This window comes from Fusarium poae, chromosome 2 (genome assembly GCF_019609905.1).
Source record: "Fusarium poae strain DAOMC 252244 chromosome 2, whole genome shotgun sequence".
Lineage (NCBI taxonomy): Eukaryota > Fungi > Ascomycota > Sordariomycetes > Hypocreales > Nectriaceae > Fusarium > Fusarium poae.
In genome coordinates, this window is record NC_058400.1 from 8,860,421 (window position 1) to 8,874,749 (window position 14,329).

The 14,329-nt window shown below is 45.4% G+C and overlaps 8 protein-coding genes across 8 annotated transcripts; 3 read left to right on the forward strand and 5 right to left on the reverse strand.

Moving 5' to 3' along the window:
- Positions 1-143: 143 nt before the first annotated feature.
- On the reverse strand, positions 144-2,025 carry FPOAC1_007014 (uncharacterized protein; the record flags this gene model as incomplete). The annotated part of the gene is made up of 2 exons (XM_044851485.1): positions 144-1,675; positions 1,722-2,025. 2 exons carry the CDS (start codon positions 2,023-2,025, stop codon positions 144-146), a joined length of 1,836 nt encoding a protein of 611 aa, XP_044710197.1.
- Positions 2,026-3,386: 1,361 nt separating this feature from the next.
- Positions 3,387-4,100, forward strand: FPOAC1_007015 (uncharacterized protein; the record flags this gene model as incomplete). Its single annotated transcript, XM_044851486.1, has 1 exon — positions 3,387-4,100. The coding sequence occupies one exon, from the start codon at positions 3,387-3,389 to the stop codon at positions 4,098-4,100; it is 714 nt and encodes a 237-aa protein (XP_044710198.1).
- A 284-nt stretch (positions 4,101-4,384) lies between these two features.
- Positions 4,385-5,030, forward strand: FPOAC1_007016 (uncharacterized protein; the record flags this gene model as incomplete). Its single annotated transcript, XM_044851487.1, has 2 exons — positions 4,385-4,672; positions 4,764-5,030. 2 exons carry the CDS (start codon positions 4,385-4,387, stop codon positions 5,028-5,030), a joined length of 555 nt encoding a protein of 184 aa, XP_044710199.1.
- A 557-nt stretch (positions 5,031-5,587) lies between these two features.
- On the reverse strand, positions 5,588-6,280 carry FPOAC1_007017 (uncharacterized protein; the record flags this gene model as incomplete). The annotated part of the gene is made up of 1 exon (XM_044851488.1): positions 5,588-6,280. The coding sequence occupies one exon, from the start codon at positions 6,278-6,280 to the stop codon at positions 5,588-5,590; it is 693 nt and encodes a 230-aa protein (XP_044710200.1).
- Positions 6,281-6,599: 319 nt separating this feature from the next.
- FPOAC1_007018 (uncharacterized protein) lies at positions 6,600-7,292 on the reverse strand (the record flags this gene model as incomplete). Its single annotated transcript, XM_044851489.1, has 1 exon — positions 6,600-7,292. One exon carries the CDS (start codon positions 7,290-7,292, stop codon positions 6,600-6,602), a length of 693 nt encoding a protein of 230 aa, XP_044710201.1.
- Positions 7,293-8,115: 823 nt separating this feature from the next.
- FPOAC1_007019 (uncharacterized protein) lies at positions 8,116-8,719 on the reverse strand (the record flags this gene model as incomplete). Its single annotated transcript, XM_044851490.1, has 2 exons — positions 8,116-8,626; positions 8,676-8,719. The coding sequence occupies 2 exons, from the start codon at positions 8,717-8,719 to the stop codon at positions 8,116-8,118; spliced, it is 555 nt and encodes a 184-aa protein (XP_044710202.1).
- Positions 8,720-9,760: 1,041 nt separating this feature from the next.
- On the forward strand, positions 9,761-10,946 carry FPOAC1_007020 (uncharacterized protein; the record flags this gene model as incomplete). Its single annotated transcript, XM_044851491.1, has 4 exons — positions 9,761-9,869; positions 9,961-10,209; positions 10,259-10,774; positions 10,831-10,946. The coding sequence occupies 4 exons, from the start codon at positions 9,761-9,763 to the stop codon at positions 10,944-10,946; spliced, it is 990 nt and encodes a 329-aa protein (XP_044710203.1).
- A 213-nt stretch (positions 10,947-11,159) lies between these two features.
- On the reverse strand, positions 11,160-12,779 carry FPOAC1_007021 (uncharacterized protein; the record flags this gene model as incomplete). Its single annotated transcript, XM_044851492.1, has 1 exon — positions 11,160-12,779. One exon carries the CDS (start codon positions 12,777-12,779, stop codon positions 11,160-11,162), a length of 1,620 nt encoding a protein of 539 aa, XP_044710204.1.
- Between the last annotated feature and the right edge of the window lie 1,550 nt (positions 12,780-14,329).

A 14,329-nucleotide genomic window follows, 5' to 3' on the forward strand; every position in this document is an offset into this window, starting at 1 on the left:
CGGTGACGACCAGCGAATCCCCGCTGTTGTATGTTTTTGCCTTTTTGTGATCATCACGGTCTTGGTTGGCTCTATTGTGCTAACCTTTATTTAGTCTTTTGTGGAATAAGAGTTTCCATTCTTTCAGTTTTTCAAATTCACTATCAGTTATGTGGCTCCATCTCGATTTCACCAAGGACTCTGCCACTGTAATCAACAAGTTGAATGCGAGAAAACCAACGGTTGTCTTTCTCGAACCTAGGGTTCCACTTTTGAATCTTTTTAATCAGTTCGGTGATTGTCGTTGAGGGGTCCTCAGGGAGTATTTGAATGACTTCGAGGCCGCTCAGATTGCAGATGACACCCACTCCAGTTCTAAGATACCAGAAGAAATCTTCAGGAGTGATCATCTTCTTTATTGACGTTAGTTGTCGCCCATAGACCCGTGACATGTATGGGATAATGTCGTCCGTAGAAATCGATCTTCCTGAAGGAGTGAAGACGTCGAGTGTCGGGTTGAAATAAAATGAATATTCGATGCGCTTGTGATGGCGGATCAGAGTGAAGTGCCTAAGTGCATGAGTCCGAGACTCAACACATATAGACAAAGCGACTGGGTATTGATATTCCTTGGGCACTCGTCCAGTTATAACTTCTCCATCTTCATCAACTGGTTCAGGTCTATCTCTGCCAAGCCAACTCGTCATACTTCCGACGATCTTAAGCTTGCCGTAATTTGCAGGGAAGTTTTGCGACTCAAAATCACAATCAGGTGTCTCAATCCCGATCACGCGAGGTTCACGCCAAGTTGCCTCCCAGATTAAGTGACGGACCTCTTGTGGAAGGTCGTTGAAGGTGAGTGAGCGTGCTTGCTCACGAGAATGATTTGACCAAGGTTGAAGTGAACGATCGCCGGGAGCACGGAGTGACCGACGTGATTGGAGTGATATGATGGGTCGCCCTAGTCTGGCAAGCGATTCTCGATCAGACCGCGTCCCGTGTAGGTGTTCAGTAAACATTCCAGATCCTGGAAGATTTCGCTTTCTGAGAGACCGAGTCTCGAGATGATTTCGCCGGTCAGCTAGTTGTTGCGGATTCATCCGACATACACTCGTGACCCACGTATCCATCCCACTTGCATCTTTTCCAGGTTCCAGAACTGCCACTCGTCTTTCATACTCCATGAAATTGCCAAGGAGACCAAAGGTTGCATACGCAAAGCAAGCGTATAGAAACTCTACCATGTACCTTTCCAGTTGGTAAACCTCCTGATTGTGGAAAATGTTTGAGGGGTATGAAAGATAATCCGAAGTTGATAGATAATGCGCAACAAGACGGTAGCCGCCTTCAGGTGACTTTTTCGGTACCAGGGCAAAGGCTTGATCATTGAGATCCCTCAAAAGATCACTTTGAAGGTGGCAGGTATTCGAGGCATTGCCTGGCCCGGAATCTTGGCCACGGTTCGCAATGTAATCGCCCATTCGGTTTTGGTGGAACCAGTCGGATTGGTTCTGGGGTACGAGATACGCTGGCTCTGTTGATACACTACTACCTGAGAGGGAGCAAATACGGGATGCTGACACTGCTGTTAATGGTGCGCTCTCCAAATTGGTCCATTCTGCAGGTATGTTGTTGTGTGGAAACTTCCAATCTTCAAAATTGCAGATGACAGCGTATGGGTTGGTATCATCTATTCCTGGAACATGTAAGATGAGGATACGTATCGGTAGCAGACGACTCACCTGTAGGAACTTGAAGGAAATATTCTGTACTCAACAATACGCCATCGTAGTCAATTGTCACGCGCAAGTTCCCGTGCTTATCGTGACTCAGGTACGCTGTTGAGGGATTGCCCGTGATGATCTGACAAGCTGTCAAGACAGTTCCATGATGGACGCCATAGTGATGCTGATCCTGTTTCACAGCAGAATCCAACCTGGGGAAACGGAGTAAGGTATTTTGGTGTTCAGGATAGTCAGGATGCCTAATGACGACAGGAGGCAGACCACATTGCGGACCGGCGTGTCGGGGCGGTTTTAAAAACATTCTGGTACAATCTCTACGTTTGTACGATTCTATTGCAAAACAAAGGGGTGTGTACTGGAGGGCTGAAAGTTATGAGTGAATATAATCTGAAGTGGTCACGGATAACGCGCTTCGTATCTTTTGGTGTCGTAGTTGGTCAGGTTTGTTGTGATGACGACGCGTGTCGCGTTAGGATTATATATGTGAGGAGGGCGCGTGTCGCAATAGGATTGTATACTGGGTAGATGCATAACTAATGACAAAGCTTGTCTGACCTCACTCATGTCATATATCAGATTTGTTGAGACCTGTGGCGTTACTGCCTTTACTACTATTGGCATTGTTGTACCACTGATACATTACTCAGCTTGCGGCTTCTTTTGCTAAACGCTACCCCTTTCATTTCAGATCTGTTTCATATAGAGATTGATCTCGAGAGAACTTTAGACATGAGACTTTATTGATAATTTAATCTGCGCGGACAGATCAACCTTTGTTGGTAACTTACCTAGATAAAACGGAGGAGGTCTGTGCCAATATATATATGAATATTGAGATTGATAGGGTACATGTCAAAAAGCTACAAGGTACGAGGAGTTACTCAACTGACATATATATTATGATATCGGAAATTGAGAAGGCCTGGGCGAAAGCTTAAGAGATCATAAATGACAAATGTCATAACATCATTATTAAACCACCGATACCCGAGTTCTAGGATGTTTCCGCCGACCAGCTGGTGCAGGAAACACCAAACATAGACCTAAACCGATAATCTTATCATGTACGTGATAAACCATCTTCTTTGTCAACAATGAAAGGCTGCTGCCTGATTCCCAGGTCATGTGATCAAGAGCAGCGGGTATTCATCTTGCTTTTTCCTTTTCATTACACTCAACTTCCTTCCTTCTTTGCCCTCCATCACCCACACACAATATATATATATATATATATTGTTCCCTTCATCCTTCACGTATCAAAATTGGATTATAGATATACAAACATTACCACTACGAAATAACTATTTGCCTTCCTTTCCCATTTGCAGCCGATGCAATGGCAGAACAATCGCCAGCGCACAACACAACAAGATATCCCGATATCGATAGAGATAACACCTCCGCCCAGCCAACCGACGAAATACGCTGCTCAGACTGCCGAAACTGTCACCGGCATGAAAGAGATGACAACAATTGTGACTGCCGAGCTCTTGACTCTCTTACCGAAGAGGAGCTGCCTCAAGACGCGAGATAGGAAGAAATTGTCCTAGACCCCCATCCGATACCGAACCAAAAGAGCAATCACAAGTGTGCTATTATTTGAAGGTTTTCGAGGCGTAAGTCCCGAGGTATACATATCACAAGTGTGCGTCCACTCCAGAGATGTCACCAGGAGATGTCGCCAAGACACGGAGCAACCTCCCGAACCCAACCGATGTGTTAAGGGCTTACCTTGAGCCTTCCACCAAGGAATGGGTTATCAAAATCCTGAAACAGCTGGACCAGCCAACTCTCATTCCAGTAACTCGACAAGACAACCAAGCGACTACGACTTCAATCGCGAACACCTCTATGGACCATGTCCGCTTTATGCTGGTACACGCGATGCAGGTTCTTATGTTTGTCCCCATGCACCGAGGGAGTGTGAACTGGACCGACAACTACACTCGTCGATTCCCGTCTCAACTTGCTGGCGGTTACCAAGTCACCTCCATTTTGGGAAGGTATTCCATGGAAGACCTCAATCGGGCCATTGTGTCTTGTTTCCAGTTTCTCACACGACGTGATGGAACTCGTGACCTTTTCAGCCGCGCCCCTGGTGTCCGGACCAACTACAAGTGGTACGGTTATGCAGACCCGAAATTTCGGATTGACGAAGCTGCCCCGGAAGGTGTCGGCAGGACCATCGACACTCTTTCTGGCGCCAATCTCGAATATCGAACGGCGAAACGGGTTCGACAGCAGGACATGAAGGAAAGACAGCGTAACCTTGAAGCGACCAACGAGAATCTGGTTGACTATGGTCATGAACCAGAGGAGACACCTGAGGAGCTCCAGCCGCTCAGTGGGGATGACGCCCTTGAAGTTCATGTCTAGTTTTGGCACTATGAATCTCGCCAAGGACTTGAAAAAGGACCACGAAGTGACTGGTGACGAGTCACTTCCCCATATGTCACGAGAAACGGAGAAAGCACCTAGTGGATGAAAGGAAAAATGACCTCCTGAGTCTTAGGCTACAAAACTAAATTGTCTAAGAGCTATAGCCTAAAGAGCATAAAGTGGCCCACTAATTTCGTCTCTTATTTTTCCAGTGGCCAATGTTTCTGATACCCTGCAAGGTCGTCAAGTCACTGCTGAAGAGTTTCTACATTCGGCGCACCATGAAAACTGCTCCCCAAACACCTGATGGCAAAACCACCTACCCTTCTGATGGCATGCTTCCAAGCATTGTCCGAATTGAGGAGTGTCCATACAGGAAACACAATCCTGATGGTATCCTCCTGCAGCAAATGGGACGAAGCTACGCCGACAGCTTGTTCAACCGTCCAGACCTCAGCAACCTCGATCAGGCCACGCGAGCGGTTGCTGATCCATCAGCAACTCTGACAATCCAAGGGTTGCAAGAAAACAGTGAGTCGACGATGAACTTCGGCGAGCACCGCGCCGGAGTGATCACGGCTTTCGACCCATGAACGATCAAACTGCTTCACCCTACTACGCCTGCCTTTTTTTGGCACAAAGTCGAAGCTAATTAAGCAGATTGCCGCACTCGCCGATGACGCGCCAATGACCCCATCCCCAGCAAGGCATTCCAAGAAGCTCCAACCCGGAGGCGAAATTGTAGGCCTAGGTGTTGAGCATATTGACAAGCTTCTCAAGGAATCTAAGAATGGTGGCCTACACTACATCTTCCATGCTTGTTGCAGCGAGGAGGGTCTTGGTCCTCCCCTGGATCGCATCACATTCTTCCGCTGGTGGTTTCAAAAGAGCTCAACCTATATAGTTAAACGCGATTATAAATCTTAGAATAAGGAATAACTTCTTAATATAGTAAAACTACATAATTAATCGATATTGAAATAAATCAGTTCTGACATATAACTATAACGTGAGCGGGATTGGACGTGCTCTAGTGGGTAGCATAAGAAATGGCCCCCTAAGACTTAGGATATAACAATAAGTAGTCTAAGAACCATAGTCTAAGGGACATAAAGTGACCTAATAATTTCGTCTCTTGTACTCATAGCGGCCAATGTTTCCGATACCCTGGGGCACTTCTGGCTGAAGTTTCTAGCATCTATACCCCGTGATACTAACTTCGAAAGTATTGTCTAACAGCTTACACCTTTCGACAGAATGGTTAACGTCAACAAGTTGGAATAGTTCATGAAGCGTCAGGCCGAATCACCCGTGTTTATAGAGTTCGCACAAAGATTTCCCGACGCTTAAAGGCACAGACATAGCTACGCCGGTTAGGAAAGACTCAACCCCGATATTCGATTGTCTGTCTTCAGTAAGCGCATATTATATAGAACCCAAGTTGTACAATATACTTGAGTGACTATTATAATGTATCAGGATCCCTACTCCTTGGTCAGGTCCTTCAACATCTTGCGCCCTCTCAAACAATCCTCCTCATGAAAAGGCTCCCTGCTAGTCTCCTTAATACCACCCTGAATCCATTCCTGAACAACAGGATGCTCAAATAACCTATCAGCATACTCTTTCGCCGCACCATCCAACTCAATACCATACGTCTTGAACCTGGATGCAATGGGTGCATACATAGCATCCACGATAGTAAACTTGTCACCAGCCAACCACGGTCCACCAAACTTTTCCAATCCCTGTTCGAAAAGCGCAGTGAAGCGATCAATATCTCTTTGAAGCTTTTCACTCGGTTCACCCAACTCAATTCGGAGACCGACATTCATGGAGCACTCGTCACGAATGGCATCAAAGCCAGAGTGCACCTCGGCAGCAGCACATCGTGCAAAGGCGCGTGCGGAGATATCAGATGGCCAAGCTGCGGGATACTTCTCAGCGATGTACTCGCAAATGGCGAGCGAGTCCCAGACGACGATTGAGGTTTCAGCGTCGTGAAGACAGGGGACTTTTCCAGATGGGGAAAATGCGAGGAAGTCTGGTTGGCGGAGACCGGGTTTGAACAAGTTTAGTTTCTCTTCGAAGGGAATGTCGAGGGCTTTGAGGAGAACCCAGGGTCGCATGGACCAAGAGGAGTAACGTTTGTTGCCAATGAAAAGTGTATATGTCATTTTCTTATGAGTAACGATGAGTAAAGTCTCAAGGATAAAAGAACTTGAGGTCTATTTGTGCATTTTATAGTGTTGAGATGCCCCGTCAAAGTGCGGAAAGGTGACTCACTTATTTCCGCCCTAGAATTGACATGCGGGATTTGTAATCACTTTGACTCGGGTACGAGACTCTAAAACCAATTGAGAAGGTGAATTGGCATTTAGCATATGCCATTATATATAATTAAAAGTCGTTTATGTATGCGCTACATTTTGATCCTTGCTTATTCCCAAACAATAACACCTCCATGAATAAACGAATATCCTACTGCCCAACCCATCAAGCAGATCCGTAATCACGCTTGGCTGGTGCATAAGCTGGGTTAAACTCATGTCGTCGCTGCATAGCGTCCCAAAGCGCAAGCCCAGTCTCCGCAAGGTGAATGACGAAGAACGGAATGAGGTTGTACTGCCAACCCTTCATGAGTCGCAGATGATGTTCAATGTCGCTTCTCTGGCTTGAGTCGCTAAGGTTCAGATCAAGAAGAGCCGAGAACCAATTCTGTGGCGTCCATGACTCTAGAGGGTATTTTTGACCATCATTAAGCTTGGCTGCGACGCTGGGGATGATGCTCTGTCCGTTGTGCTCGGTTGTAACGACAAAGGTGTAGATAAGAGCCGAAAGGACAAGTAGAAGACTAAGGACATTGAAGACAAGCCAAAAGTTGTAGAAGAAGCGGCTGAATTTTCCAGGGTTATGTCTGTTTCGGAGCCAGAGAGCGAGAATACCACCGCAGCCGATAGGAATGAATGCTGTTCCTGCGGCACCGTTGCTTGTATGACCCTGATCGACGATGAGGTTTGCCGGCTCGCCTTTGAGTTGGTATTCTTTGCCCTGCCATTCGAAAGAGAAAGTTCCGCTCGCAGTACTGTGCAACCAACCGACCATGCTAGAGATGAAGGACAGTTCGATGATGGAGACTACCATGAGAAGTGCGAGGGCTACGTAGAGTAGTGGGCGTGCTGAAGCCATGATGGATATCTGAGGCAAATCGCTTGTATGACTAGGTATTAAAAAAGACACAGACGAAACAGAATAATAAAATAAGGAAACGAAGGTAAGCTTGTTTTAAAGATTCCCTAGATCAAACAAGAGGGTTGCCGTGATGCCGAGCGAGTAAGCTCAGCCCTGCTAGTGCTTACATTCTAATGGAGCCCGAGAGTGGCTTTGCTGACGGTAACTAACGCCATGATGTTGTAAATAGAACCTAAGCTCACTCAGCGCAGCGCACTATCGATATTTCAGCTTAGCCACACTGCTAGCTGACTGTAGACAATCTGTTAGTTAAACGGCTTGTCCTCTATTTCGAGCTCGTAGTGGAGATTGAGTTTGACGATCCTTATGTGTCCAATCATGTATCTATTGTTGTTTATTAGATCGGTTCATTCCGTTTCATGTTAAAGATAAGGTTGGATCTGGGAACTTTGTGAAAATAGCTTGTGATCATGAGGCAGAAAAGAGAGTAATATTTGTTGTGTGGTAATGGCACTACGTGACGTGGTGGCGACATCATGTACTGTGAATGATTGGTTCATCTTTCAATACCCATATGCTGAGTGAGACGGAAGACTTTGTTCCCATCGTTGATCTTTCCCCGGACCCCAAACTCTATGACGGGACTTTGGTAAGAAACCATATCAGCCCTACCTACTTCTCCGTCTTCTCTCAGCCAGTGGTATCAAAAGAGTAGGCCCAAAATCCTGTTTAACACATGTGTCCACATTTGTACCAAATCTCTTGTTTTCATCAATCTCGTCAGTTTCTGCAAATCGATAAGATCTGTATTCTATAACCATTAATTAGCACAATGTCGTGACCAGTAGTTGAGAGATCTCTCACCACAAACACTAAACCGTTCACCTTGAACCATGAATGCAGCAAATCCCCGATGCGTTACAAGCACAATATCCTTGTATTTCCCCGCCTTGGCAATCTCCCTAACCCTCTGCCGAACCTTCTCGGCACGTACCGTCGCATCTCCAGGGGTATGAGCCGGAAAATCCCAGCGCTCTGGACACCCTGACAAGTCAAGATGGGGAAACTTTGCCGCCAAGTCTGCACGCGCAACGCCCTTGTTGCAGGGAGCGTCGTGGGCCTCGCGTAAGTCAGGCCAGACCTGAATCTCTGTATCTTCTGTAATGAGAAGATATCGAAACACAATATACATTGTTTGGATTGTTCTTGTCATGGGCGACACGATGATCAGATCGGGTTTCACTTTGAGGGTTTGTTGGACGTTTTTGGCTTGTCGTGTGCCTAGGTCTGTGAGGGGAGGGTCGCGGTGTGGATAGCCTCTTTCTACGCTGCTGCGTGTCAGCTTTTAGTCTTGTTGTTGGAATTTAGAGAGATACACACTTGTGACGGGCTTGTCCATGGCGCAAGATATGAACTCTAGTCATTTCAGCTGGTCTTGAAATGTTTCAGGTGTAATAATAAGAATCCAAGTTCTCGTTTGTGTTAACAAAAAACAAGCGGTAACAAAGAGGAGTACGACCAAGACTGCCACGTGAGCGTCATCGTGGCTTGCTTGAGTAACAAACACGACATTTAATAACTGGATACTCTTTATTCAAGAATGCGATATTTAATGAATATCCGGTGTTCTTGTATGAAATAAGTCAATAGACGTTTCTAATACGAGCATATATGCCCAACTCTGGACAAGTAAATGACAATAAAATATATCTTTGTTGGCGATTGTTGTAAGCGGAAGTATCGTCTCCACCATAAGCGAATTCTGTGTGACAATTACTAGGTATCGTGTGTTCACTATCTTCAAAATCTGAGACCTTACTCTGTAGCTAAGATACTGTGTGCCTGGAGGCAATCGAATCCCATGGCAGCCAACATTAGTCAAACAGATCGTGAGAGTTAATTCAAGATTCATCACGCCCTCCTTCCATGTTCCATGTGTCTTGAATCAAGCCCAAGCCCGTTGAGTTTGTCTCTACAGACTCGTATCTCAGATCTTGATCGATCGACATGTCCACAAATCCAGGAACCAAGCGCCGGTTCAGGCACAGCCGTTATCTACTGTAACAATCTTTTCCTAATCCGTCATTCCAATCAAAAATCGGTACTATATCCGAAAACCCATCCTACAGCATAGAGTAAAGAAAAACTCCAACAACTGCATCCAGATAGTGGGTCGGACCGGAAACAGCTCCCTCATCCGCATTCATCACCAGCCAAGACAACAATCTCCATCAAAAATCAAGAAATTACTATTATTATTTATTCCTCTTCCTAATGCGTTCAATATTTTCAAGACTTATTATCTCCGTCATGTCCACACCTTTTCTTCCTCCCGAGACAAAAACATCTTCCCGATCCCATCTTGTCTCATTTAAAAATGTCACTTTGTTTTACTTGCCTCTGACAAAAGTCACTCCTTTCTACTACTGGCCTTGTGATAAAGGCTGGTAAACCATTCATTAATTATGGCAGCAACCAAGCTGTACCATTATGAACCCTCTTTTATACCCGCCCTCGTCGTTTTGGGCTTGTGTTTTGCTTCTACGTTGGTTTGTTTGATGCAGATGGTTCGATGTAGGACTTGGTTCTTTATTCCTTTCCTTCTGGGTTGTGCGGGCGAGTATCCTTTATTTAGAATTAACGATGAAGTACTGACAATTCACAGTTGAAACTGTTGGATATGGATGCCGAGTGTGGTCGTCACAAGAATCGCCAAATTGGTCGACCCTCCCTTATGCAATCCAGACTTTTACACTCATTTCAGGTCCATTTTTGATGCTTGCTACAATCTATATGACTCTTAGCAAGATTATCATTCTTTTGGATGCAGATATACACTCTCTTGTTCCCGTCAAAGTCCTGCCCAAGGTCTTTATCTTTGGAGACTTGATCTCACTTGCAGCACAACTGACAGGTAAGTCAAACAGACATAACCAATGCTGTACTACTCTAATAATAAATAGGTGCTGCCTATTTAGTCGATGCCATAGACGTGTCTCAACAGAGAACAGCCCAGCTCATCATCGTGGGTGGTCTCTCATTCCACGTCTACTTCTTCGGCTTCTTCAGTTCCGTTCTCCATATAGCTTACACCCGCGTTCTTGAAGCCCCAACACGTCAAAGCTCTCTCATTACCATGCCCTGGAGACGCTGGATACTCGTTCTTTATATATCTTGCGGCCTTATTCTCGTTAGATCCGTATATCGTGTCATAGAGTATGCCACAGGTCCTCTCGGCGTTGTCCAAGGTACCGAGATATACTTTTACGTTTTCGACGCTGGATCTATTTTCATCATTACCTGTCTTTTCAACATTTTCCATCCTCGACAACTGGCTGTTGTATCCAAAGATGATCTACCAGATCCTGAGACTATCGTCGTTACACCTTCCAAGCCTTTGTCTCGATATCCACCACAGACACCTCCTCGATATATGCAGCCACCACCATTTCTTCCTTCACATGCAAATTTGAGAAATCGTGGACCTTACTTTCATTATCCAAAGTCTCAGTACAGAAGTCAATCATTTATACAGTATCCACCTCCGATGCATTATTACCAGCAGCGGAGACCTCATACACTGGTCCATCATCGACCGCGGACCAACAGGACCAACAAGAGCTTCAATACATCGTTGAGCTCGTCTTCTAGTGTTATCAGTATATATAATCCCCAGAGTGGTCAGTATGAACCAATTAGAAGGTAGATGTTTAGTATGAGAAGAAGTCATGTTGGAGCTTTCGAGAAAGTTGGTTCAGCACAGCAAGCTTTTCCCTATGTTACAGAGTTCAGTAGACAGTCAGAATACATAGAATATGCTGAAAGATTTTGGTATTAAAAAGATCATCTGTGCGGTTTCAACAGTCAGAGCCACCTATCTAACATCAAATCCAACAGTTGATCTTCCTTCCACCATCGACCTAATTGCTCCGTGAAAGGATGCACCGGATCGACCTCGAAAATATGATCGTCAAGAAGACTGCCGTGCATCATATTCTCATACGATGTGCTGGCCTTATCATCCATCTTAGAATTATTCTCGTCAACCAGGCAATTGATGCTGTTGCCGGTACGTAGAATTGCAACCTTGTCCCAAGCGCTTTTGACTTCGGGAGAAAACGCAAAGCCTTGCGCTAAATCACCGAATATTCTTGGCCACCGGTATTTCCATAACATAGAAGCAGCCGATGATGACTGAACGCTGAAGCAGAAAAGGCGACCTTCATAAGGAAAGGGAATCTCGTAAATCTCCCAACTAAGAAGATTGGGCATCATTTCGGCCACCGAAGCTGATATTTTTAGCAAGCTATTGATGTGAGGCGGGATATTGTTTTTTTCGTAAGGATAGAATAGTTTTGTATCGAAGCATACTCTCTCAAGCATGTGCCAACTCGTGGTTATTAGCGGTTGGGATAAAGAAGTAGCTGCCATGTACTCTAACCACTCTAGGGAAACAGCTGAGCCTTGCGGTTCAACAACCGAAACCTCCTTAAAGCAATGTCCCTGGATAGATAACAGGTCCAAAGTGCACAGTGGTTTGACTCTCCCCCTGTTTGTGAGATTTAAACCCGTGGGTCTTTCAGCATAGTACTGGAAGACGTGAAGGCTTTCTGGCAGATATGGGAGGAAGTGGTTCTTGAAATCCTTGATGTACCTCTGTTCTCCTGATGTAGTTGGTCTACACCAGCGTTCCAATCTGAGCGATGATAGCTGAACGAAACTTTCCTGCATCAACTTCCGCAGCGCAAAAGGACTCAGTTGTCGTTTGAACTGGAGTCTTTGTAAAAGGGAAGTGACAACTTCGGCGCGAGGGAGACGGACATCGGTGAACTCCAATACGGACCCGAGGTATCTTTCCAGGGCACGACAACCCTGGCGTACAAGATCGTCGTTCGTCCACATGCTGACTTCATTACAAGACCGCTTATCTATTCTTCGATACCGGAGTTTGTTGTGGTACCGATGGTTCCAGTTCCAGTGTTTGAGGGGGTAGCGGTCAAACATCGTGTGATTGTTAAAATGATGCTCCGTGTCCGAAGACGACTTGATATTGAGTTCCAGGGTCAAACCATCCGGATGCCGATTTGGCGTCCAAGTTGAGAGAACATCCAAAAGAGCCATCATCGATTGAGTGAAGACATGATTGTTCTGCTCAATCTCTTCTGCGCTCTCAGGCCACTCGCAGTCCCGGCACTGGTAACCAGGCAAAACAATGATGATCGAGATGTTGCGGATATGATGTCTTCGATAAGTGTTGTGGCCACTTGTGGAGCGGGCGAAATCATCAAAGTCACCAACTTTGTAAATGACGAGGGAGATATTCTGAAAGGTGATGGTCTCAAAGACAAGTTGCCACTCGCGAGATACTGTGGTGTATGGAGTGAGAATGGGGCAGTCTTCTTCTTCCACTGAAGCAAAATAATCCTCAACAATGTAGTTGAGGATCTGGTTTCGCAGCTCAGGGGGTAGATTGTTCCACGACATGATGGTGATGGTGGAGAATGTGAGTTGGAAAGGATGAAATGAGGGAAGTGGAGGACTAGAAAGTATTTTATGGAGTGAAGAAGTATTGATTACGGTTAAGTTTGACGAAGCCTTTTCAGTTTCCTCTAGATTTGTAATAAAGGTTAATCTGTCCGCGCGGATCAAACTTTTAACAAATCTTCTTCTCTCAAGACTGCGTTCCAACACAAGTGGATAGAGAAGCCTCTCTTTCAGGGACAAGATAGTGGGTAAAACATTAAAATCATAGGTCTTAGGGCATAAGAATAGGTAAGTAGTCTAAGACGTATGGCCTAAGCAGCATAAAATGTTTGAAGAATTTCGTCGCGTGTTACTCCATGAGGAAGTCGCGTTATGCGCCTGCGCCTGCCTTGCCGTGCGTCGCTGGTACTTGTCTAACTCCTTGAGTCTTGAACCTAGAAATAGCAACTTACTTTCTACATCTTCTCATCTCGGGAAAAAGCCAAAGCCAAATCCAAAGCTAAAGTCAAAGACAAAAGACAAAGAAACCGGAAGCCGAAACGCTCGGTATGAGTAATCGAATTCTCATCACACTTGGACAAAATGTAAGCCCATCTACCTTTTGTTTCTCGTTGACCTCTTTTCATGCCGCCTTTTCACCGCTCGCTAACATGCTTTGATAGGCCAGGTCCATCACGACGACTCGCGATTCGAAGCCCAGCTGTCGACCTCGCCGCCCACTGCACCCTCATGAAGAATCGAGGAAGCGAGGGACAAGACGAGTTTAAATACCCATTAGACTACCTACACAATGGGCACAATAACAGCAGGAGCATCACCAGTATGGCTATCTTGGAAAGCATCACCAGTATGGCTGTCTAGGAAAGCATCACCAGTATGGCTGTCAAGGTAGGAAAGCATCGCCAGCGTGGCTGTCTAGGTAGGAAAGCATCACCAGCATGGGTGTTTAGAAAGTGGCATATCTAGACCTATGACTAGTCTGGAAAACACACCTGTGGCTCAACTACCGTACTTCAGGATAGAGTGAATGTTCTAGTTGACAACGTATAGATCCCATACTCAAACGTTAGTAGGTTATGAGCTCTACTCAACTACAGTAACTTCCGTGATTGCTCTTGAGATGACGTTTTGCAATTGCACTTTAGATTTGGATAGGACCAGTTCTCCCAGATGTCATGATTGCTGACGCGGCTATCCTGTTTATGTTCGTTGTAAGTTTCCTTCTATATCTATCTGTTCAGTTTGACGCAATGCAGTAGCTAAAAGGGGGAGAAGGTACACAATGGCCACCATGAATAAGATAGGGCGACATTGAGCGAGCTTCAAGAATGAGAAGAACAGAGTCAATTAGCAAGATTAGGAAGCTCAACTTTGGAAGTCCTATGGTTACTAGGAAATTCAATGAGAAAGCGTGGTAGTGTAAATTACTACGGTTTAATTGCTGTGTTGCTCTGACATGACATGCTGCTGTGGAATTCTAGAGCAAGTGATGACGGTATTATGTTGTTGAAGGAGATGGGACTTAGCGTAGAGAATATGACATAGCTTTA